Source organism: Eurypyga helias, unplaced genomic scaffold, assembly GCF_000690775.1.
Source record: "Eurypyga helias isolate BGI_N326 unplaced genomic scaffold, ASM69077v1 scaffold24408, whole genome shotgun sequence".
Classification (NCBI taxonomy): domain Eukaryota; kingdom Metazoa; phylum Chordata; class Aves; order Eurypygiformes; family Eurypygidae; genus Eurypyga; species Eurypyga helias.
The window spans coordinates 80,962-106,792 of NW_010267923.1; the positions used below are offsets into that span (position 1 = coordinate 80,962).

Genomic DNA, 25,831 nt, shown 5'->3' on the forward strand with positions numbered 1-25,831 from the left:
ACACATGCTGAGTTTCCATAGTTGTAATCTAAGGTGGGTCTTCAGGACAGTCCTGTCCTGCGTGGGGACATTTGAAAGTTGGTAATGTGTTTTTACAAGGAAAGAACATCAGTTTGATTTCTAGTGATTGAGACAAAGTCAATTTAAGAATTTTCAGGTTTTCTTCTTACTGTTTCCTTTCCTGCCTCGTTTGCCTCCATTTCAGTTTGCATGAAATAAGAAATAAAAAAGAAGCCAGAAGAAGAAGAGATGCAACGAATGAAAACCATCAAAGACGTCCTTATGGCAAGATCATGTACCCAGAGCTACCTAACAATATACAAAAGTTGGTATATCTTATCACTTACCCCACACTTAAAACTTGGAATTCATTTTGAGCATAAAGAGTACAGGATTTTAAACTGCAGAAGACAATAAATATACTTCAAAATTTTCTTACCTAATAATAGTAAGCAGGCAGCATAGTATTTCTTTGCTTACATGAATAAAGATTCAATGATCTTACAACTGAACTATCTGTAAATTACTATAAGCACTAGTTGCATTAAAGCTTGAAAGGAAAAACATCTCTTTGATTAATTCCAACTAAAGTTAAATGAAGGAAGTAGAGACTGAAAGGCTCAATTTAATTCATAATTTCAATTCTTTCATCTGAGTTTATTATCCATGAAAGAAATTATTTAAAAAAAAAATATATATATACATACACACATATATGTCAGTACTGTTCAAGATTTGTAAATAGACTTCAAAAAGCAGGCACTGGTGAGAGAAGAATGTACCCATGTCCAATACCATCAAAAAGAAAAAAAAAAAACCAAACCATATCTGTACCCTTATGATGCCAAGAGAACAGCAAAATTCTGAGATGTGCTAAAGAGTCTAGCCTTCAGCAATCAGAATTTTACTGGTTTCAAGTCACTGGGATCACAAATATTAAGCAAGAACTTAAAAGTGCTTTGCTTTGCTGGACTGACAAAGCCCTCCCATGATTAACTGTCCTTGTGTGGAACAGAGGCTACCCACAGATCCCAGCGCAACACTAAGAGAACATGAGCTTTCACACTTCCCATCAAATACAGGCATACACCCTTGCTTTGTAAAATTTTTAAACTGGTTTGCCATGCGTTGCCACTCTAGTCCCTTTTATTCTCCTGGTTGAAACAGAAAATTAAGAATTCTGAGCACAAGACAGACAGTAAGAATTTGGATCTCCTTGCAGACTGATGCCAAAAAAGAGATGCCACAGAAGAAACAGAACACTATGTGTTACTAATACACTTTACCATTAATACCAATTAATTTCTGTGTAGCTTTATTATAGATAGCCGAATTGAGGAATAATGGGGTTCAAGCACTAGAATTTTACAGACTCAGAAAAGAATGAGTTGAGTTTGGAATTCTTGCAAAAATACTCATTGTATAGCCTTGAGCAAGTCACAGTCTTCCTGTGCTTCATTTTTTCCAGTGGTGAACAGGACACAGGGGAATCTTTTGTCATTATGTTTATATAATACTCAAACCATGTTTTCCTAGTGTACTACTGGAACACAATTAATCATCATAAATGTCCACCTTGGAGTAGGAGGAAAGAAAGAAAGGGAAAAAAATGTATTGGAACTAAGACATGCCAAAGCGCTCAATTCTGGCTTCCACATACAGACAGTGGATGGAGGAGATTAAATGTTGCTGCACAGTGTATGTATGGTAGAACTAATAACAAAAGCAACAAAAAAAGGCAAACAATTTTTAAGTTACACATTTCCTGCACCCTGACCACACAAGCACAGTTTGAGTTCAAAGTTCCTTGCAATTAGCTGAATGTTTTCAAATAAACATTCCTTTTGGACAAATACATAACCTATTCAGAAAACAACACTACTGGTAACTTGCAAAAATAAGTTAGTAAGCAGAAGTAAAGAAAGAAGCAGAAAGCCTTGCCAGTCTGAAAATCCGCTCTCCTCAGCTTATATTGTATACATTTATCCACCACCCAACTTTCACTCTTAGCAGCTGAAACTGTTTCTGATTGCTCACATTTCCTTGCCCCTTAACTTCTGATCCTCTGCATTCATCCTTATTATCCTGGCTGAGTTTTAGAAAAAAAATTCCTAGTAATACACACCTCAACCATCAGCGGTTAAAACCAGATTTTCCTAAACCTGCTGACTTCTTTAGTCTAGAAAACAGCAAAAAACAACAGAAGTCCCACAGCAAAACCCAAAAGCTACTTTTATGTTGGAATAAGGATGAGTTTCTATAAAGCTGAAATACCCAAGGGTAACAGTTTTGATATTTGATCAATGATGGTATAAATACACATTTTCTCTGGCCTTTCAGACAGCCATTACACTGCTAGAGAACTTTTTTTTTACCTGATTTTTTACTCAATGAGCATATATGTTGTCCAAATTCTTCCTCTCTTCTTCACAAGTACAAAGTGCAGTTTTCTTTGAAGCACAAGTCTCTCTTTCTCATGAAGATAGCCTTGAAAATGTGAATTTATGTAAACTAGTAGTAAGGTCTGGATGGGACACAATTCAGCCTCCTCGTTCCTAAGCCTTCTGTCAAAGAAGTGAAGAGGTAGCTCACATAATCCTTTCTTCTAATACTGTAATGCAAAACACATCACAAATGGTGTGTTTTGAATCATAGCTTGTATTAGCTTCTCCTCAAATCTCTGCTTTTAGATCTTTAACTACAGGGAACAGTAACTGTTGAGCTGGATTAACAGGAAGCCCTAGGAAAAAATTTCCAAGCCTAGAAATATTAATGAACACATTCACATGCAAGTTTCACACAGCTCGGATGATTTTCAACTGAACTTTATTTACAGCCACACGTGGAATACTTGAGACAATTTTCAAGAACTAACTATAATCTCTTATGCAAATTATGTATGCAATTACTCGACCTTTTTCCTTTTACATGCTTAGAGAGACTAGGCTGTGATGTGCAGCACATTAGGTACTGTATACACAACTGCAAAGAGATCGCTCTTATCCAGAAACACAAGCTAAGCAGCCTTACAGCGGGTGAAAAAAGCAAGATGGATTATACAGCTATGTTGGATATTTGAGCCTAAGTCTCCATCGCACAAGAAAACCAGAACCAACACATTTTATTAAAGACGAAGAACAAACACTTGCACCAATTTTCTCTCCTTTTTGTAGTTACACACACTAAAAAATGTGTATTTAGGGCCAGTGAAACCAGTAGTCTAATTAAAACAGTGTTGTGAGGCAACAAATATATATTTTAGTACAAAATTCAGAACTGTTTGTAGTAAGGAGTCGTAAGCTACTGGTAACATGAACACTCATGAAAAAATGTATCTCTGAAAGCATAGGCGAAATAAGAGCATTCAGTTTGTGAGGAAATAAAGGCACCTTGTTTTATAAAAATTACACTATTTTGATTTTTAAAGACTCTTTCAAATCAATTTCATTGTCTTAAAGTATGAAGCTGAGAAGCTATGATTTTGAATTTAGAGAAATCCCGTGTTTGATAAAACTTGTTTAAATTTAAATCTTAAAAAATCTGTTCACTAGCTTATTAAACTACTGAGTGACTCATGTACAGAAAAACAGATCACATCATATAAACCACAAAAACCCCTTTGTGTCTCAGATTTTCAGTCCTACAGGATTATAGTCATCATGGTTCAACTGCCTTTCTTTGCTACATATTGTATGTGCAGCTATTTACATTTCTGTTTCTTTTCCATCCTTTTCCAAAACTTAATACAAATACCTATGATGTGTGGATTATGTTTTGCATAAACCATTGCAGTACTGTATTTCTGGTATGTTGATGGAGGTGTCTAGGTCATGACTGTATTTTTGTTGTTTTATACTGACAGAACTGTTTATCTATAGTCAGAGATAAAGAATTTGAAGTAGCATATTTCAGTTGCAAAGATATCTCCATTTTGAGTTAATCTTAACTTATTTTCGAGAAAAATTCTGATTTTGTTGTTTTGCTGGAAAGGCAGGAACACATGCAAGGGAAGTCAAAAACCAACGACAAGTGAAATCACTGTTATTATAAATATTATTGTAAAAGATAATTGTTTATATGAAACAAGTTCTGAATGCTTTCAACTCCATAAGATTCTGTAGTTAACACACGGAATCCATCAGTACTACAAACAGAATTCAGGGAGCCTTCACTCTCTACCTTGTACTCAGACCCCCACTATCCGTGAGAAAATATGCTTAGGATAGTGAGAGTATGGGAAGCATGTTTTGGGACAGTAGCCCAAATAGCTATAATGACCTCTTGCAAGGTTAAGCACTCAAAATTGAGGAAATTCCAAACTTCAGGTTGCTCTGGCAACCCTGGGTAAGGAATGAGTAGACAGGGCTGCACATGCGCAATCAACATGCAAGTTGCCATGATTTTCACATGCTTTCAAAACACAGATGAAAACTGCACCTGAGCAGTTATGCAAGGTCTTAACTTGAAGGCTAGAGCACGTGTAAAGCCCCTGGAAAACATAGCATCAAATGGCTGTAACGGTTATTGGAGTGTGCGCGCAGTTTGCAAAGGCCCTGTCTTAGATGTTAACAAACCTAAAAGACGGACCACAGAGAGATGATGTGAAAAATTATAAATTAAATAGACAGTGAACTGCTGTATTAAGTTTTAAGAGTTCAAGTAATTTATTAAATTCTCTTTTTCATATTTCTATTGTTATAAGATCTATGCATAAATATGTTCTAGCTATTTATTTCAAAAAGTCACTATAGTACCACTTCACAAATGCCCACCTTAATGCACAGCAGTATCAAGATAAACAACAAATGCTGCAGATAATTTATTTCTTTTCTTCAGAAAAAGTCTAAATTATTGATTGAAAAAGAAGATAAAATAAAAAGGAAATACACTATTCCTAACTGAAGCACAGCCTGTTAACACAATTACAATTTATTTAGAAAATACAGGAAAAATCACTGCAGCTGTTCTGTTCAATTACTCTGATCTATAACAAAATAAATTGCTCATTATTTAAATTATTCTGCTTCTCTCATCATTATCTCAACTACAGTCTGTGTCAATTCAGTGCTCCAAAATGAAATTCTACAAAGATGTGTGTATTAAAATTTTAAAAAGTTATGCACCTTTAATATAGAAACAAGATTTTGAATTTGAAAATACTGTGAATCTTAAATAGGAAGTAAGTGATAAAATTGTAAAGTCACCTGGAACTATCCAAATTGAAAAGAAAATAGTAGAAGCTATCCTCTAGTCATACTACAGTCACAAGAAGCTTGTATTGCCCATCAGCTGCATGTCACCCAGCCTGTATTTCGAATAAGACAACACCCCCCTCCCCCAACACACACCACAAAAAGCATGATTAAGTGCTCTCTGTCTGGTCTGGACAATTTCAACCCCTTATGAAGCAGAACAGAGCTGTCTATGTTCTTTTCTTAAAGTGCTCTGAGACTAGTCCCTGCATTCTGAATTAATCCTGTGATGACATATATGACTACTCATGGGTAAAGGATGAGGTCATTAGGAAATATTTTGATTTCCTATTATTTATGTAGGAATTCTGAGAAAACCTTATTCCACAAAATCTAAAATTCACTCAAAGGAGTTCAAGTGATAGTATTAGTATTTTTGTCCACTCCTGCATTTTTAATTGGATTTCTAATCACTTACCTGGAGGTGATTTAATAACCTCACCCATCCAGGAACATAGCATTGCTCTGGTACTGGAACTCTTATTGTTTTCATGATAAAACTATGATGGGGCAGAACGAATAAAAAAAAAAAAAAAAATAGAAAACCCCAGAAACAGGTTCTCCTAAATTCTGGCAAATACATCCCATGAGGAAAATATATTAAACTTGAATTAAAATCTTGTTCACCTCTTAAGTATAATTTCCCCTAAAGGCCTGTTTTTCAGCAAGGGTGTGAGAAGTGGTTGAATTTGTAGCACACAGCCAAAGCAATGAACTGAACACAAGTGTCCTGCCACCTCAAGAGAAGGGAATTTAAACATGCATACTTCTTCTTGGACAACTTCCTGACAAACTTTTAAATTATTTATACTTTTCAATCTTTCAGTACAAATACTGAAATATCAGTACACTCCCATGTGATAACACACTTAACTTTCTCATTATTTTTCAGTAAGCAATCACTGCAGGAGTTCTGGCTAAAAGGGAACTCAATAATTACAGTGATTACTTGGTGAAATTGAAGAGATTCTGGAGCTGCAGCAGATTTCGATATTGTGACAGGAGTTTTTTAGATCTTACAATTACGCTCATTATTCACAAAAGGATATATGGATATCCAGATTGCTGACAGAGAAAAGCAGTTTGATATAAAAGTAAAGTAAACCACATTTTAATTCATTGGGATATATTGCAAAGTAAAAATAATCAAAACCTATGAAGAATAATAAATGGGTACAAGCTGAATAAAAAGGAAAGTAACGACTTGGTCAAACCTCAGAGGGAAGCAATGCCAAAGTCACACACCTCGAATAAATAATGCATAGACAGATCTGACATATGGGCACTTTCTTTAGAGAAAGCCTCTGGTTGGAGTGCAAGTCATTCCAGCTAATGGGCAAGACATGTTCATTGGCAATCACATTAGCCCTTTTTGCTATTTTAGTCAAATATGGCTAATCATTTAGCATGCCTAAGTTATATAGCTATGAGGAGGGGTTATCAGTACAGATGTACTGAAGCATAAAAGACTTGGGAACACTGACCTATCTGTTAAATTTGATCAAGCCCAATGAAATTCAATTTGTTAATCTTCCTTCACAATCCTACCCTCATGCACTCTAAACACTAATACATTTTGTATTGCACTGAGATGCACAGTCTACATTGAGACTTTTTATTTTGATTAATCAGAATAATGTATGAGCTATGTCAACATTTAAGTAAGGGACACAGCTTTTAAAATTAGAAGGCTAAAAGGAGTACTGCAAATTCGTAAGTAATATCTATTTCATGCCTAGTTCTTACGCTAAAGGACAAGGCCACAATCCAATACTTAATAACTAGAGCTAATAAAAGAAATTGGGACTGTTTTCTCCTTAAACAGACACAATGCTGGTTTTGTATGTGTATCTATACATATTTACTCAAGCTACAAAAATTAACCAATGCAAGCTACACATCTCTGGACTTCTCACTTCTTTAAAATAGTGATTAATGCTCATTTTGTGCCTAGAGTAAAGGTTTCTGAGGCTAAGAGAAGAGCACAGCTCTCCTAGCACCCACTCAAGCCTCATTCCAAAGGAAACACCTTTTTCATCAGCCACGTAACTTTCCAACAGTCATGAAGTTTAGCCTTAGCCTTTGAATCCAGTGCTGCCAAAATATATGTATGGAATCCGGGTGCAGTGAAATGAAAAAGTACAAGGCCTAAACAGTTTATTTTTTTGCTGTTTCCAGGCTACTCTAAAAGCAGCTGCATTTGCACAGATGATATATGTCCAACATTTGCATACTATGGCTTATATAAATCTGCAGTTAGAAGACTTGGTCCTGGTTTGCTACATGACAGTCCTCCTTCTGAAGGAGTTTCCTATCTCATTTGGTTCTCTCACCATACAGAAGAAGAGAACATTCCTGTTTTCCAGTCCCTGCCCAAATTGCATACAGAAGCTTAGCGGATTGAATTAGAGTGAATCAAACTTGAATAATTACTATGTTCCTCAATTTGATACGAATTGGGATAATAACCAAATCCAAGTATAGACTCCAGCAGATGTATTTGTTCATTCAGTCATACCAGAATATTCAACAAACAGTTCTGGAACACACAGAACATTTGCTAGAGGAGCATGACCAGAACAGACCTGAGTCAACCTGTCTTAAAAAGTCCTATCTATTTCTAGCAATGGAAAATAATAAATAAATAAATAGATAACGTAAGCAACCTTCCCACCCAATTGAGCTTGTACTTTGTGTTATACTAAAAATAAGTAAAGGAATAAAGCAATATGATTTTTTTTTTTATCGGTAGAGGTAGGTATCATTCTGAAATCAAGAACTATTCAATTTACATTGATGGGACTTGACATTGTCTGAGAAATATCTTCATTCTTTTCCTCATTAGATATCTTTATATAAACCTGTTTTCTGTATTATACCGAGTATCAGTGGACTAAACATGTAATTAATATGAAGTCATAAAGTGAACTCTCTTCAAGAGGTTGTCAGTTTGCTCACGACCTACCTGATCTTTTTGTTTTAGAGCTTGGGCACCACACCACTAAAAACCCGACGTGAACAGGATGTGCAATCTCCTGACTCACAGAGAATATTTCTTATATCATTTGCTTTGCTTCTCTATATCACTGTCTCCACCATCACGGCAACTAAGCAAGAGGCGTAAAAGCAGTGTTGTTTCGAAGCCTGGAACGATTTAATTCTATTGGTTATTTATCAAGTTTAACCCTAAAAAAGTTATGGGCACAAAAAAAAAAAATCTAAAAAAAACAAGTGGGGAAAAGGAAAATAAAAACAACAACAACAACAAATCAAACTTGGTTTCTGATCACAACTATTTTTCTAGCATGAAACTAGATGAAAAACATAATTTTCTTAGGGAGTCATATACTGCTATTTAATCAGCTATGCCACATATTACAAAGCTATCTTTCCATATCATGCAAAAAATACCCAACACTAACCACCTATTGTCTTACCCAGAACTAGTCTCACAGCAACCATTTTTCAGACCTTCCATTCATGCAAATGCTACTGAGTAGAAATGTTATCCTCTCAGTGGAAAACCACATATAGCCTGTAAGTCTGCAAAACTTTTTAAGGAGCTATGAAATGGCATCTTCAAGTAAATCTGATATTTTTTCTAAACAAAACAGCACTGCTCATATAGGCAACGTGATAGATCTGTTTGTTGAATACGTGCTCTTTTATTGCTCATAAGAGGAGATACTGGACAATGTGACATATGATGGAAGTACGGTCTAATTAACGGAAAAGATTGAAGTAGATGAAATCCTATGGAGTGACAAAACTGAACATACTCAAAATCATGACAAGTTCTCTAACCATTTTCTTCAAATGAAAACATACCACAAAGCTCTGACAACACCTGGAAGAAAATAAGTGTCTAATCTGAAAAGTGAATTTAATTAGAATATGTCTAATTTTCTTTCTCTTGACTTTTCTGAGGAATGCAACCATCAGTGCATCCCTGTTATCATACCAGTGTGTGCTGGGCTATGTATAAATAATCACAGAAGAGAGATAATAAGTTAAAATTTCCCGATGTAGGCAGGTGATTTATGAGTACAGGTTCCATAGCATAATTACAGAGGCATAGGCTTCTAAGTTACTTTGGCTCTTTTATAGCACTAGCCAGGATCATAACCCAAGGTTTGCAATGGCTAAGAAATTATTTCAGTTCCCTAGATAATGAGTTACGGTTTGAGCCTTGCTTTTCTTGTTCTCTCTATGTGACATATATGGAAAATCCAATTCTTCCCTGACTGTTTACATTTTATAAGTGGTGAAAAAATAAAAACCCAATTAATTTCAATTGGTTAAAAATCGTGTTTGAATTAAGATTCTGTATTCAAAAAGAGACAAAGAAATACATATCTAAATATTTCTATTTTCCTGGAACTTGCTTCATTCGTGTGAAAAAAGTTATTTGTGGATTTACAGATATATCCCATATTCACATTTGCAATTCTGTATATCTTAGCAGCCTATTAAAGTTTGCACATTCAAAATAAAGTGAAGACTCATATGTGAATGAAAAAAAAAATCTAGAGATTCTTTAAACTAAAAATCCTGGATAATGACTTCCTGCCTAATCACAGATGTTCTGGTGGTAATATTTGAAACTCCATATTAGTCTCTGGATAGAAAGTTTTACTAGAACAGCAGGAAGAGTGAGAAGAAGCACAAGTGCAGCAACAAGAGGCTGATGTCATCTACTTCATCATGTGGGAAAAAAAATAAAAATGAAGGCACAGCATGAGTGTCATTATTTAAATTATTAAGCTTTAGTGAAAGCTTTCCCATTGTGCACAAGTGAGATCATGGCCCTACCCAGATACTTCTTGGAGGAGCTCATACTGAATGGTCTGTGAGCACAAACCCCAAGGCTACTGAGTCCTAACCACAGAAATCAACTTCTCTTCTTGGATGCTGTAATGTTGAGAGAAAATTTTTTAATTGCCTTACCATGAAAGTACCAAAAGACAGCAAATTCTGTCTTACAACTTATGCCTTTCTAGTGGACATCTGTGCAAAAAGAAATTCATAGGTCTACTTCTGGATATAAATGTCAACAAAAAGATATGCCTTCTAACTCATTAAGCCATGAAGGCAATAAATAGCTAAGCTATTTTTAATGTGTACATCATGAATTTTAAAAAAGGGTGTATCTTTTTATATATAAACATTTATATATATATATCTGTACATGTATATGTGTAAAATACAGATATATACTATCCACCTAACTAGAGGCCTTGGTGAAAACTTTTTTTCAAAAGACACATTGAAGTAAAAACCTAATACATACAACATGAAATGTTATCACAAGAATTAGGATGTGCCTAAGTTATCATACAGCATTAGAGCAAAGTGAAACCCTCTTACTTCAATATTCACATTTGAGGTGGAATTGTGGAGTTTCTTCCTTTATTTTACTTGAAATTTTCTTCACTTAACAGTTAAACCAAATATGTCAGTGTCACAGGGAACTTGACAAATTGAGAATAATTAAACTTTAAAAAACAAACAAACAAAAAAACCCAAACCCCACCAAACAGGAAAATTGCACGAGGGAAAAAGACAAACATCGTTAAATCTCAAAATAGTTTGGTGTAAAATAAAGCATTATTATACCTGCAATGATGTCATCCATCTGCTCCAAAGCTGCTTCCAGCATATGACTAGCATCAGAAGCCATCGTCTGAGATTTCTTCAGACCTTTACTGTTTCTGCTGAAAAGACAGATGAAACCACGTGTATTACACTAAACCACACCTTATAGAAAATATGTCACTGTTACATTACAAATCAAGCCACACAAGCAAAAGTCTACACTAGCAAGAATAGAGGCTAAGAGTATGAAAACTAATGAAATTGTTCCTATTCTAGATAAATTAATTGGGATTTCTGAGATTTTCATTCATAGTTGATTATTTTTTGTAAAGAGATTTTACTAAAACAAGGAAATGCAGATAGAAATAAAACCAAACAATCTCAGCTAATAGAAACTTGAGATTCCCCCACCCTTCATCCTTACCAATGGTTTCCTAGATTCAAAGATGAGTGCTTTTCAACCTTTTGCACTGTGGGGAAAAAGAGGATTGACTAGGTTTCAGTGAAGGAATGAACACAGAGAAGAACATGCTTATCCTATAAGTGGAACTCTGTAGGAGCTCTGCTTTGGATTGCTGCCGTAAGGGTAAAGAATGATCAGATATAAACCTGTTGCTGGCTCAAGCCCAACAGTAACTACATCTCATTGGCTTTCATCTCCAACCTCTACATTACAGCACCCTAAGTCCAGCAACTGTGAAATAATTTTTACTCCTCCTTCCCCCATTCAATATTTCTACCATTTCTTTCATGACACTGAAACATGGTTCTTTCTGTTCCAATAATCAAAATGCCCAAAGCATGAAATTTCTGTTTCATACATGCAAGTATGAAAGTTATTGCTGCCTCTTTAAAACAGGATTAAAGACATTCTCCCTTTCTACTCTGCTCTCATGAGACCTCACCACCAGTACTGTATCCAGCTCTGGAGCCCTCAATATAAGAAGGATATCGACAGGTTGGAGCAAGTCCATAGGAGGTCATGAAGATGCTCAGAGGGCTGGAGCAGCTCTGCTGTGAAAAAAGGCTGAGAGAATTGGGCTTGTTCAGCCTGGAGACTAGAAGGCTCCAGGGAAACATTATAGCAGATTCCAGTACCTGAAGGGTCCTACAAGAAAGATGTAGAGGGACTTTTTACAAGGGCCTGTAGTGACAGGACAAGACGTAATGGGTTTAAATTGAAAGAGGGTAGATTTAGACTGGATGTAAGGAAGAAATTTTTCACAGAGAGGGTGGTGAAGCACTGGCACAGGTTGTCCACAGAAGCCATGGATGCCCCATCCCTGGAAGTGTTCAAGGCCAGGCTGGATGAGGCTTTGAGCAACCTGGTCTAGTGGAAGGTGTCCCTGCCCATGGCAGGGGGGTTGGAACTGGATGGATCGTTAAGATCCCTTCCAACCCAAACCATTCTATGATTCATGTTACCATCTGACATTAAGGATAACAACTATAATTTTCAAAAATTAGTCTCTACTTGTGAATTGGTGTTGCTGGACTCTGAGTCAAGTAGCAGTCAGTATGGTTAACAGATGACATTTCAAGGGGAAAAGAATTTACACTGTCCATTTCATTGCCAGTGAGAAAACTTCCTCCAAAATAAGGCCCTTTTGCACATCACTTCATCACTGAAGTGTGAAACCAGTGCCCACACAGCCATCAACAGCGATCATATACGTGCATAATTTTTGCAGTGCTCTAACACACAACTCAAAATACTGACAAAGCCCTTAAAGGGTCACCAAATTTGATACCTCTTCCATGAAGGGTGCAATTCATTCTTTTCACATTCAATCTTCTGATACAGAGTTTTTAGATTTGTGATTAAAAACTGTTCAATTTTGACAACCTTCTAAGAACTACAAAAGACACCTGTCTGACAATGGCTAGAGATATCCTTTAAATGATGTGGGTTGTAGGTACATGTACAGGCAATGGTCATATCTTTGTGGGGCTGATAATTCCAATGCCACTGAAATTTCACTCATCTGTATTTATCATACATACCTATGCTAAAAATTCAATTATTTTGAATTTAAATATTACAATAATCTCTAATGACAATTCACATAGATGAAAATATTTTTGTACCGTGTTCATCTAGTGACAGTTCAACCAGTGGCCATCATGGCCAGTGACATGACTGGTAACTCAACCACGCACATTTACTCTCAGTTGGAAGCTGAAGACTGGAATGTAGAAGCAGCAGCCAGAGGGTAAAGTCAGCTTTAACATAGAAGCTTACACATTTTTTGTTTCAGAGGGTTCATCAGGAAAAAAAACCCAAAACAAACCCAAAACAAAACACCCACACCAAAAAAAACAACCCCAAACAATTGCTGAAAGTATATTTAAGGCTGAGTCCAAATTACTGCATCATAAGAAATGCTCAATCTCAGTAATAAACTCTGTGCAAAAATTTTAGCTAACAAGTAAACATTATTTGCTTCTCTTACAAACTAAGAACCCCGAGACACAGGCTTTTCTCCATGATGCTGGTGAAATATACACAAAGAAACTTATTAATTAATAACCTTTGTGTTATCAGTAAGGTGCATGTCCTATGTCCGTTCCAGTCAGTGTTTACAACACCACTATCTAAAGGGGCAGATGCAGGAATAAGAGTCAGAAACTACTATGTTCTAATTTGAGCTCTGCCATTTATAGCTTGTCATAAGAGGTAAGCCAGTAAGCCATTGTCTAACCAGATCAAATTGATCTGAAGAGCAATATGAGAATGCCTTATCAGAAAATGGAAGAAAAATCTTTAGTGTCACCCAAGACAAAGATGAATGTAAAAGAATGTTTGGGTTTTGTGTCTCCATTTTAGTAAAAATAATAAATTAAGTATGCTGAATGTAACTGAATTACATCAAAATGGATCTGACCCAAATATTTCATTTAATGGTATTGGAAATAACACAAATTATGCTCAGAATAATCTGGAAAGTCATTAAATCAGATGATACAAACAACATTTCAGAATGTGAAACTTTATAGACACTCCCTCCAATTCTGTTGCTTGAATTCATTGGTTTTGGTAGATTTCCATCTTCTGTTGTCCCATTTACCAGCCAGCAGCTGAGTAGATTTACTAAATACTTTAGAGATACATCGTCCTCAACTGCAATGAGCCTTCTTCCTTGCAGTATTTTCCCTAGTTAAGATCAACCATAACACCAGTAATTAGCACTTCTGTGAAAGGAAATCCACCTACAGTAAAAAGCTGCCAAAGAGGCACCTAGGTTACCTTGCTGCTTTGGCAATGTAGCCATCAGCCACTCCACCAGCGATCTATGGCCACCAGCTGTGTTGGTAAATGAGGACAGTAGACTGGCTCAAAATTAGAAGGGAGAAAAGAAAGAGTGAAAAATATTTTTTAAAAAGCATAGTTTCTATTGCTAGGTTGCACTGCACATTTTTATCTGTGCTGTAACCTACTGCTCCACATGCTTAAAGCAGCTAGATCAACACACAGTTGTTATTAACAAGAAATGCAGGACTACAATTTCTTCTAAACATGAAATGTAGCATTTGACCATTTGTAGTGGAAAAGATACAGAAAATGCTGGTACATTACGTTTTAAAGTTGAAATTTTACTTATAGAAAAAACGTCAATCAAGACCTTGGCACAAAGCTGAAAGTTTTGCTGAAAAATTCCACCACAACTAAGTCTTTATCTCCTCCCAACCTCCACACTCTGCCTGTTTTCTCACCTATATCTACAGTGTATTTGCTGCTTAACTGCATTAAGGTAGAGTAAAACCTGCTGATCAAACAACTACTTATTAATAAAAGCAATGTTCTTTGCTCCAGAGTGCTAATGTAATATTACTTGCTTGACATCTTCTTCTGGACAGACCTGTTGCTCATGCTTCAGGCAAGTCTTACTTTCCCAGACACTCCCTTCTTACCGTTCGACTGTTCTGAGCAATACTATGAAAATAGCTTGTTAGATCTCATATGCGTTGTTACCATTTCTGATCTTGTTCTATAGACATATCTGCAATTGTGGATTCTTTTTTTATTCTTATTAAATAACAAGACACCTTCTGTATTGATCCCCAGGCATGCAGAGTATCTCAGTCAGGATCTGTCTATTTGCTGGTATTCAACTGCAATTCCTTTTACAGTTTTCATTTCTGAATAACGTCAACAGATGCAGAACACCATGACCTATATAAAAATATATGTATATTTTGAAAAATAAGGTTTTTCAGCTTTGCTAAGGACTGAACAAAACCCCCTATCTTTAACATTACAGTACAATCTTCATCATTAGCAAATTCTAACCTTCAGGATTTATTAGATTAATTTATATACCATCAAAATACAACAACTGATCTACTCACCTTTTCAGGGCCCTATGAAAAAAAGAATTTACTTTTTTGCTTGATCAGTAAAGATTACTCACTATTAATAGCCAAAGTTTTACTGTTAAGCAGACATAAGTCCGAATTATTATCAGTCCTTCTAAGCCACACACTCATACTAATTTAGAGCCCAGCCCACAGATAAAGATATTGCAACCCTGTTTGTTATAATTACCTAAGTAATAAGATCTTCCAGGAAGTGCAGACTGAGCATACTATTCTGAATGCCCTAAATTTATTTTGCTCAGCTTTACCCTATAAATTCAAATCAGATTTGCATTTCAAATAAAATGAAAAAGCTCTGGTAGAACTACTGTGCTTAAAGCCAATATCCCTTGCAAATTTCTTAACCTACTTTCTATATGTAAAACAGCTTAATGTGTCCAAAAAAAGAACATAGTATTTAACAAACGTATTCACTATGAGTACAATGTTCTTCAAAATTATGAACAGCCTTAGCTAAATTTGAATCTTTCATGTCTGCCTTGAACCAGCAGCTGTCCACAGATAAGAATGTAAAGACTTAAGCAACTCGTAAGTCAGGTGTTTTTCCAAAGTTGCTCCTAATAATGAGGTTGCCAACTTCACCAGCTGAAGTTAAAGGAGAGGGGTGTAGTTTTTGACAGGAACTCTTGAAATCCAGCTCTTGCCTTAATATCAATGCTTTGGGTGGCCTACAAATTCCTCTTACATTTAGAAGACACAGCTAGTAATTACCACTGCCTTTTTTTCTGAGAAGAATAAACACACATATGTAAACTATTTAAAGATTCAAGTCATATTGCTTTGTACTTAATTGTATAATGAAATATCAAGTGGCTTGGGTAAGCTTCAGAAGTCCTTCATGCTTTTTTTCAGCTGCAAGACGACTCCTGAGCTGGAATGAACAAATGTGCTCAGTTTCCACCCCCACCACTTCCCACCTTGCTTCTCCCCCAACCACGTGCTGCGTTGTATCCAGTCATCACACAGGAACGCAGCTGCTGATTCATCTCTCCAGCCTGGCTCAGTATATCTAATGACACCATCAGACACAAAAGTTATAAATACTTATTTGGATCCTGGCCTTTCAGAACCTGGCATACCTCTCTAAGTTAATCCTTAATCTTCAATAACCATCCACAGCTTCTGGGAACAGAAGAATTTCTGATGATCACTACAATGACCGCCTAAGGAACACTACTTATACAGCATCCTCCAGGACTATCCACCTGTTTATAGCTTAAATGTAATTTATTTGTTAATAAAGACACTACTTGCTCTATTTCCCCTTCATACGCTTCATTGGAATAGGCAGAAAGGTAAGTAGAACCTTTCCTTCATTGATTACCCTTTATGTAATAAATAAAACCAAGACTACAGAGTTGGTTTTTTTAAGACTAACAAGAATGGGAACCAAAAAATAATTATTTATTTTCAGCTAGAAAGTGTAAGGGGTCCACACTAAGGGGGAGAGGGAAGCTCTAAAGAGAATTATAGATTAGCCAAAGTTGAATGAAGACCTGATACTGAACTATTTCAGGTAGATGGTGGAAGAATTGGTAATGTCTCTAGTCAACATATCGCTGGGAGTCCTTACATGAAGGGACATTCTTAGGTGAAGCACAGTACTCCTACAATACCTCCACGATGAAAATGAGCTAAACTCATCAACTTAATGAGCTAAACTAACTTAAGCAGGCAGCTGGGTATTATCCTGGCACTGTAAAACCACCATGTTTATGTGCTGCTGATAAAAGCTAGAGTGACAAGCAGTAAGAACTATGCCGCTTTTAATTACATTATACTAAATAATTTGATTTAAAATTTGAAGGGAACTGAATAGAGTTAAATTTACTGCACTATGAAGTAGCAAAGTCAAAGCTGAACATCTGTTTTCAAAAATAAACCCATTACGTTTGCTAATACAAGTATGAATTTCAATCTTGGGGGAAGACAAAGGGAAATAAAAAAGAATGCACTCTTAAAAATATGCTAAAAGATCTGACTGATACTTTAAGAACACAAATCACCTCAGAGTAACTCCTCCACAGGACTCCTGGATATTAAGTTACAGTTGCTATTGGTACCATAACCGACTTTCCCGACTCATGTTTGTACAAAGTCTCATCCTTACACATAAAAGCTGACGCTTACAGAATGGCATGTGCAAAGCAAGGCTTCTTCAGCTCCTCTCTATAGCAGTTATGTCAACTGTAGAAAACACTTCAATTTTTCAGTGTTGTTTTAAACGTTGTTCATAAAAGCTTAAAAAAGCACTTTCTAATTTAATTTTAAATTGTTGTCAGATATTTCAAGTTTTCAGTATAAAGAGAAATGTTGTAGCTTACGATTTTGCAAATCTTAAAACCAAAACTGCATTCATTATTTATTATTGTATTAAGTGAAAAAAACCCCTAATTATTTTAGTTCAGTTGTCATCTAACTAGTTCCAAATTCTACAAAGTTAAAATTAAAAAAAAACAACAAAAACCCCAAACAAACAAACAAAAAAAAACCCCACACAGAAAAACCCAAACAAAACCAACACAATAAGTGTTTTGGATTTAAACTTCAACGGAATAAAGCATTACCTGGTGAAATACATAAGGACAGTTTCTGAACCAAACGAACATTTCTAGTCTTAAAATAACTAAAAACATGAGTGTCATACAGAAGTCAGATATAGTAATGCAGATCACATATAGTTATGAAAGTATTACAATTAAGAAGAGATAGACCCCCAAAATTCTGACATTTAAAATATACTATGTTTTTTTCTTTCCATTCAAATCTCAGGTCTTCACAGCCTTCAAGGTCACAGCTTTAAATTTTCTTCCACGAAGGTAAACATTTCAACTGGATCTTCTAAACTACTTAACTCCAGAATCCAACACCAGTGAAACTGGAAAAAAATCAAACCCCCTAAACCAACAACAATATGCAAATTTGAAAAACTTAAGCTGAGAAATTATATAATGAATGATCCTGTGAAAATAAATTCATGCTCTAGTAAACTGAAAGGTGAGAAATGGTAATAAAAGTAAACACAGAATTCATGCACGAATTAACTCTTTACCCTAGAGTAAAACAGAGGACAAGACCTGGACAGAAATTGAGACAGGCATATATGATTCACAAAAGTATTCAAAGCTATCCTCTATAAAAATCCTAAAAATTTTGACAAATTTTGACAATTTTGACTGCTGGAAAAAACCATTCCTTTAAAACTTAAGAATTAGGAATAACATTTCTTACGGTTCATAAATAGTTCTCAGGCTTTTGCAAGTTTCTTTGACAAAAGGCTTCTCAGCCTGGCCCTGACAACCTACTGGATCAGGCCAATTTTTTTGGAAAAGCTTTTTTATGGAAAAGCCTAGTGTTCCCTTTTTATTTGCTTTTCTGTATTTCTGTAAGTTTTGTAACTGGAAATCATTCTTCTTGCTCATTAAGCTGTTACAGAACCAACTCAGCAGAACAAGCTCTGCTAATAATTTATTAAGCTATTAAGTACATGTGTATAAATCCCACTAAGGATACACAAGTGTGTACAAACACCGTGAAACAGATTTTGCACCACCATATGAAGCTACCATTTGGAATTTAGTCTGAAAACACAGACATGTCATTGAAGGAGGCCAGTGCTAAAATAGGGCCAGATGATCTGATATCTCAAAGAAATGTGAGGAGATCCAATTTTCAGATCTGCTCACCCTGTCCATTTTCTTAAGGTACACAGAGTATCATTGTAAAAATCAGCTGCTTTGCCAACAGAAAGCAAACACTCAGCCAACTGGTTTAGTTTTTAGAACCCATACAGGCTATGGTCCTAGTGCCTCAACAACTATTATTGCCTGTAGTGTAATCAAGACAGGTATCCATCAAATTCATATGACTCAGGGGCAGTAAAGAGCTTTGTATTTTTGGAACTCTTACAACACCACCAGAACAGTCATGTGTGTTCAGAACAAAAGCCTGTCTGGCCCAGTCTCAGTCTCTAATGATGTTCTGTACAACACAGGTGCAGAGCGATCAGTCTTCTGCTCTTTCCCCTTTATCAGCAAGCATGAGCCTATCAAACACAGAATGGACAGAAACCATCAGGTTTCAAGGACCTATCCCCTGTAGATTGATCTGATTTCTTTTCAAAGCCATTTTGTGTAGTTTTTCAGTCAGTCAGCTGACATTACAGAAGAAAAAAATCCAAACAAAAACAAAACCCAAACAACCTCAAACTGTTTAATCACTGCTCACTTTTTCATGCCACTATCTTACAGTCTCTTTCCAGCCCTATTCCTCTCTCCCCTACAACATCCCTGTTTAACTGAAGAGTTGTTACCCTGCACATCTCTCCTCAGAGTAAACCCAGTGCATACTTTTCAACACACTTGCTGCTTCTCTGTTTGCTTTTTCTTGTTTTATTATACCATTGTTGAGATGAGATGACCAAAGCAATGAATCTTTACAGAAATAACTCACTTCAGAGGATTAGAAAAGTGGAGAGCACTAAGCATTCCTTGAAATGGACAGACACTAAAGTAGGTGAGGATTGGTAGAGGAGTTGGCACCAGTGGACACTGAGATACCCAAGATCTGGTTTTCTGCATCAGACCCTCAGAAAAGAGGAGGGTTAACAAGCTAGAAAAGTAATTTCCTGCAATCAAAAGAAACAATTTTTATCCACAAGCTTTCTAATGTAAAAAGCTGAGGTCTGGGTTAGACTACACAGAGAAACAGTCCAATATAGACACAACTAAGATATTTCTTATGATTATTTTTCATTATGATGTGATCTACTCTCGGGTTACTCAGGTCATAAAGCTCTGTCCTGAATTTATCTCAACTTTATTCATGTGATATGAAGACTTTTGTGAAGTCTGAACTCAGCTTTAGACATAAGGCTTAAAACCAAATACTAAAAAGGCTTTTTTTTTGACTCTGTGAAATTTAATTCTGCATTAGTATTTTCCCCTCTTTGAAACACATTGTGAAACAATTTATAAATAACTAGAAACATCACTAGACTGGTTTAATATGGCCCACCCTGCATCTGTGAACACAAACATGCTGAATTCACACTAACAGGAACTGACAATATCAAGTACATTTGTATAAATGCCAGCTTCAGGAGCTATTTTGAGGAAAGTGTCTCTGGGAAACAAAGAAAGGAAAAATATACTTCTGCTGGAAACAGCCAATTCAACATAACTGAATATGCTTGGATTAAAAGCATTAAACTACGAACAACAAATGGATCACTATGAAAAGCATCATATTCCACATTACTCATCACATCAATGAAAACAGAAATTAACAGCTGTGTCAGTTAAATGCTCATGCTTATAAACAAAACATTCTTATATTGATTACTTCCTGAAGATTAATTAAAATATCTTTGGAGAAAGCTGTCTCCAAGTTTTTCTCTTTCTCTGCCTAAAGAATAGGTATAACCAAGAGGCAAAAATTCTCCATGGCAAGTTAAATCCTGACCTAAAACAACACATTTTATTGATTTTGCTCCTCCATTTTTCACAATATGGGGCATCTTACTCCTTGCAGAACCGGCCAACAAACAAGGAAGCAGTTGTATCAAACATTGAACCACAGCTGATTTCTAAATCAGAGAATGATCTATTCTCCTATCATATTTACTTTCCATACTTCATGGATTAAGATAACTTTCTAATTATGAGAAAAAGCATTATACAGAGAGGCAATGTTACAAGACAGACACAACAGTGACTTGACATCCAAAAGCAACATTTAATATTTTTAAGATTCACATAGGTGAGAGAAACTTGCAATATCTCCCAGCCGAAGAAACATTATGACAGGTGGCAGGAAAAATGTGACATCCTTTATTCTTTTCTTTTTTTTTCTTTTCCAGTGGATACAAGCAAAAAAATGAATACCAAGATGACTAGAGACAGATGAAGCAACCAATGAAACCAGAAGCTGACTAGAGAGAACATGAAGCAGTCCATAATGAACTTGTGCCTAGATATACAGGTCTCCTCAATGACCTATTCTATGGAGGAGCTGTATTAGCTCATGCAAAAACATGTTTACCTAGCAAAGGATCTTAACAGAATCACCACTCAAGTCAAATCACCACACACTCAAGTGCTCAGCTTTGCTATTTCCCATTCTTCTGTGTGTGCTGTTACTGTTTCCACTCTGTTGCCACAACTGAAACAAGCAAGTTTCAGGTAAACTATATCCACTTTTGAGTATTTGGTGCAAACTTTTTATAGGCTTACAAGAGTTCTGAAGTGCCCAGCACGCTGCTGCCGTATAGTAGATACATCCAATGGCACAGGATACAAAAGGGATCCCAGAAACCTACTGTTACAGCACTTATTACCAAACATGCTAGGCCTTCTCATCTTCTTACCAACCACAAAGCCCATTATGCCATGGCTGCCAACCACTACAAAACATTTGTTCTCAATTCTATACAAATGTAAAAAGAAGTTTCTGTGTCAAATCATGTTGTCAAGGGTAAGTCAAATATATTTAAATTTCTTCTTATATATTATATGTAGGACTAAAAGAGATAAGAAGGTGCACAGCCACAGTTCCATGCATCAGAATGCCTCTTTGAATTTGCAAAACCTAAAAAGTATATGTCATTTCCAGAAAGAGACATAATTGCTCAGTAAAACTGGTTCCATGTAGGAACCTCCAAAGCTAGAATATTCCAGTCTAGTAATTTTGGCTTACAGGTTTGATGGACACTTAATTGAGAAAAGATTTTGGAAGTCCTGCAAATCAAAAAGTGCCTTCCTAACATGAACTTAATTTAATTTTAGGGCATGAAAAAAATAGAACTTAAACCATTATGATGAACATACATAGGATTTCTCTAGATTAATTTCCAGATAAGTATTCTAATTAACTAACTTAAACATGAACAATGGCCCAAAAGTGTTTGCAAAAGAATAAAACTATAGCCTAAAAACTGTTCTACTATGTGTTATTTCCAGTCCAAAAAATTATTTTATCTGATTGAAATATATGGAAAAATTGCAATTGTTACTGCAAACGCTAGAGTATAACAGTACCTGAAGCAATATATTGTTATAAAGATAGACAAATTTTACTGGCTCTGAAATAAATGGATTAGACACCTTTGTACTGACACAGAAGACAAATGAAACAGAATTCTTATGTTCCTTTAAAGCACCCAAGTGTCATTACAGCAAGGCCAGAAGTCCTAAAGTGCACTCTTACAGTTCCAAACAGCAATGACACCTGAGGGAATACTGTCAGGCTTTTACATGTCCTGTGTTACTTCAGAGTATTTCATGTTAAGACTCAGAGCAGCTTTTTTAGAGCCGTTTGAAAAGCTTACTACTTGTATTTGTCCGATTGTGAATAAACCTACGAAGTTTCCTGAGGTAATAACTTAATTACGTATTTTACTGTTTGGTAACAATGCCTTTATTGGACCTGTTCATTAAAACAGCCACAAAATGAAATTATTTCAGGCTAATGACTTGCAAAGTCCTTCAATCCCTAACCGCTACCAGCTGATTTGTCTTTATGAAAAATATCTCAGAATTTTCTTAGATCTGGGGCCAAGTGACAGTACATAAAAATCAAAACTAAAAAAAATATAGAGAAAAGATTGAACTATTCAAATAACAGTCCATTGGATGAAATTAAATATTATCTTCTTTTTCAGGAGAGAAAAGGAAATCACAGTTCATTGTTGGTTTCTTCAGTTTATTTCATTTTCCAGAAAATGGTTCAAAGTCTGCTCCCATATTGGTCATCATGACATCTTTATACTTTCATACTGAATTGTGAGTAAAAGTTGATTTGCTATTATATAAGACAGATTTAATCCCCTGTGTTTCAGTGGTCTTCAAAAACTCCAAGTGGAAATATTCAAGGCAGTTTTATTAATTCTGAAAAAATATACATCCAGTCTTTTCCAATTTGAAAAGAAAAATATGGTCATGTTAACAAACACTGAAATACTGCTCTGTCATGAGGAAATTGTTTCTCCTCTATTAGTCCTTATTGGTAAAGGATATTTTTGCTTCATGACAGAAACAGTACTATTCACTTTCTTAGCTAAGAAAAGCAAAAAAATACATCCACTGTAAAATTATATTTACAGGCATACTGCCTGGCAAACTAGGCAAGCTGTCTAGCATGGCAGTTCTATCAGTCTCTACTAATTTGGAACCTCTGCTTCTAAGTACCCAAATCCGGGTTTCCAATGGAAGTGAGCAGCTGCTAGTCCCACTCTTCTCAATTAGTCCCTGGATAATCAGAAGCTTTGATTGAATAAAAAAACCCTACAAACGACTGCTGAATCCAAAGTAAATTCATTCTAGAGCATGAATTCCCTTTGTAACAAACCATTTACTCTGAACATAAACTCCTCTCCAATCTTTAAAAAAAGGCAGTTTTCTGCAGTCTGTCCTTTTGCAAGTAGTTTATGTAAAATGAGAACCAGCTGGGCTTCACAATCTACAAGCAAATATGAAGATGATACCAAATTTCCTAATTAAAATGGAGAATACAATCAAAGCAAAACAGATTTGGACCACAATTCTTGCAACAGTTTTCTAATCCTTAGCCTAATCTACAACTATTATGAAACATAGCATGCACCGGACAAAGTATAGGTGAGTAATGGTTGTGGACTATTAAGTATTTTTCGTAACACAACAGCATGTTCTGCAAAGCAGGCCAGAACACATCTTTTTCTTGCACAAAAGCTTGTTATAACAACTCTACTTTCTTCTAGTAAAAGAAGGTTCTAATATGATTTTCCTTTTGTACATCTGAAGTTTGCCAGGTTGGACCATAAATTGCTCTTTTCAGTTTCAGGTAAAATTACTACTTTGGATACATTCAGCTTCCTACAGTGAAGAAGGTTTTAATTCAATAAAAATTTAACTAATCACTTATAATGCTTATGACTGAGATTTTCACATTTAATACAATCTGTAAAAACATTAAAATACTTTACAGATACACACTCTTCGTTACACATGTCTACTTTTAAGATTATTCACTTGACTAGTTTTGATTTTTTTCAGAAGCAATGAACACATTCTTTAAGAGAGTCACATATCCTACCTTCACTGACATTTTACAACCAGTCTGGTTTCTGGTCCATACAAGTAGCTCTGAATTTTAAGATTTGTTCTTCTTCCGTTTTTGAAGTATGTATTAGAAAAGAGCTTACAACAAACACTTTACTTACACATATATGTTTACATAGCACTTGCATAAATGTATCAAGTTCAGCTAGGCACGTTTTTATTGTTTGGGGGGTGGTGTCTTTTTGTTTTGATTTGGGGTTTTTTTGTAGTAGTAGGTAATTTTAATGCACAGTTAACAAGGGTAGCTTCAGTCCATGTCCTGAGTACCTGGGTTGAAGCTATTACCACATTTGATATAATCTTTTCATAGAATCTTTTAGGTTGGAAAAGACCTTTAAGGTCATCAAGTACAACTGTTTCCTACAGTCTCACTGTTTCTGAAGTGTAATGCATTTCCTGAACACATCAAGATCCAGTGGCTTGTTTTGCCATTTTTTTTTCTCCTGGTGTGCTGGGTGACCCAAAATCTGCCAGTGAAACTGTTTAGGGAATGTTGGTAAGGCCACCAGAAGAAGACCCATGGTTATGTGATTTTTCACTTGAACCCTCACTGTATACAGAGAGGTTACAATCAAATTAGCCAAAGCACAACTTCATACCTTAGGCTGGACATAAAAACTTGAAAAAAAGATGTTTTCTGTATGAAAGGGATGAAATTAATACTAAGTTTCATGTAAGAGCTTATGCTAACTGCACTGTGAAAACCTGCACTTAAACCTAATGAGAAGAGTCCTATGTGGGAGTGTTATCACAGAATAACTGAGTCACAGAATAGCTGAGGTGGGAAGGCACCTCTTCAGATCACCTACTCCAATACCTAAGAGCTTGTTTTTATTAGCATACAGGTTAACATTGGCTGGAATGTCACCAAGGCCCTGAATATACAGGACAAAGATCATTGAACTACAGAATGATAGAATATTTTAAGTAAAAGATGGAGGTCTTATGCAAGAAGATCTTGCCGTTCACCCTGTCTAATACTGCACACAGCAAATACCATCGAGGTGATATGCAAAAACTGTGCCTCCTAGGATGGTTTGTGCTCGTTTCTTACGTATTTAAGTTGCCAGATTTACCTTCCCTCAAGGTCTTTGCTAGAGAAATTTTTTTTCTCTAGAGTGAAACATCAAAATACTTTAGTTTAGGAGCTGACTGGATTACATGCATTAGTTTATCATCATCACAGAAACATTCATAAATCTTACTGCAATGTCATTAGAATAAGATGTTCTGATTATGCGTTATTAAAGCAGATGCTACTGTCTGCACTGTATTGCAGTGGAATAAAAATATGATTCACTACATTCAAGACACACTTGGCAAATATTTTCTCCTGCCAAACTAAGTCTTCAGAAATAAATTTTGGGTTGAAAATAGTGCAAATTGGAAATAAAATTACTTCTTTGTATAAGCAGTACAGACAGAAACAAGAAGGCATCCCCAGTGAAGTCACCTCTGAATGTGGAGACCAACCAGACTTGTTTTCATAAAAGGATAAAGTAAACCAGC

The 25,831-nt window shown here is 35.7% G+C and overlaps 1 protein-coding gene across 1 annotated transcript in view; it reads right to left on the reverse strand.

The window, feature by feature from the left end:
- PPFIBP2 (PTPRF interacting protein, binding protein 2 (liprin beta 2)) overlaps positions 1–10,932 on the reverse strand; it is an 81,412-nt gene extending 70,480 nt beyond the window's left edge. Inside the window, exon 1 of the mRNA XM_010157595.1 lies at positions 10,869–10,932. Coding sequence (XP_010155897.1) covers positions 10,869–10,932 — 64 coding nt within the window. The remainder of the gene's footprint in view (positions 1–10,868) is intronic.
- Positions 10,933–25,831: the final 14,899 nt, after the last annotated feature.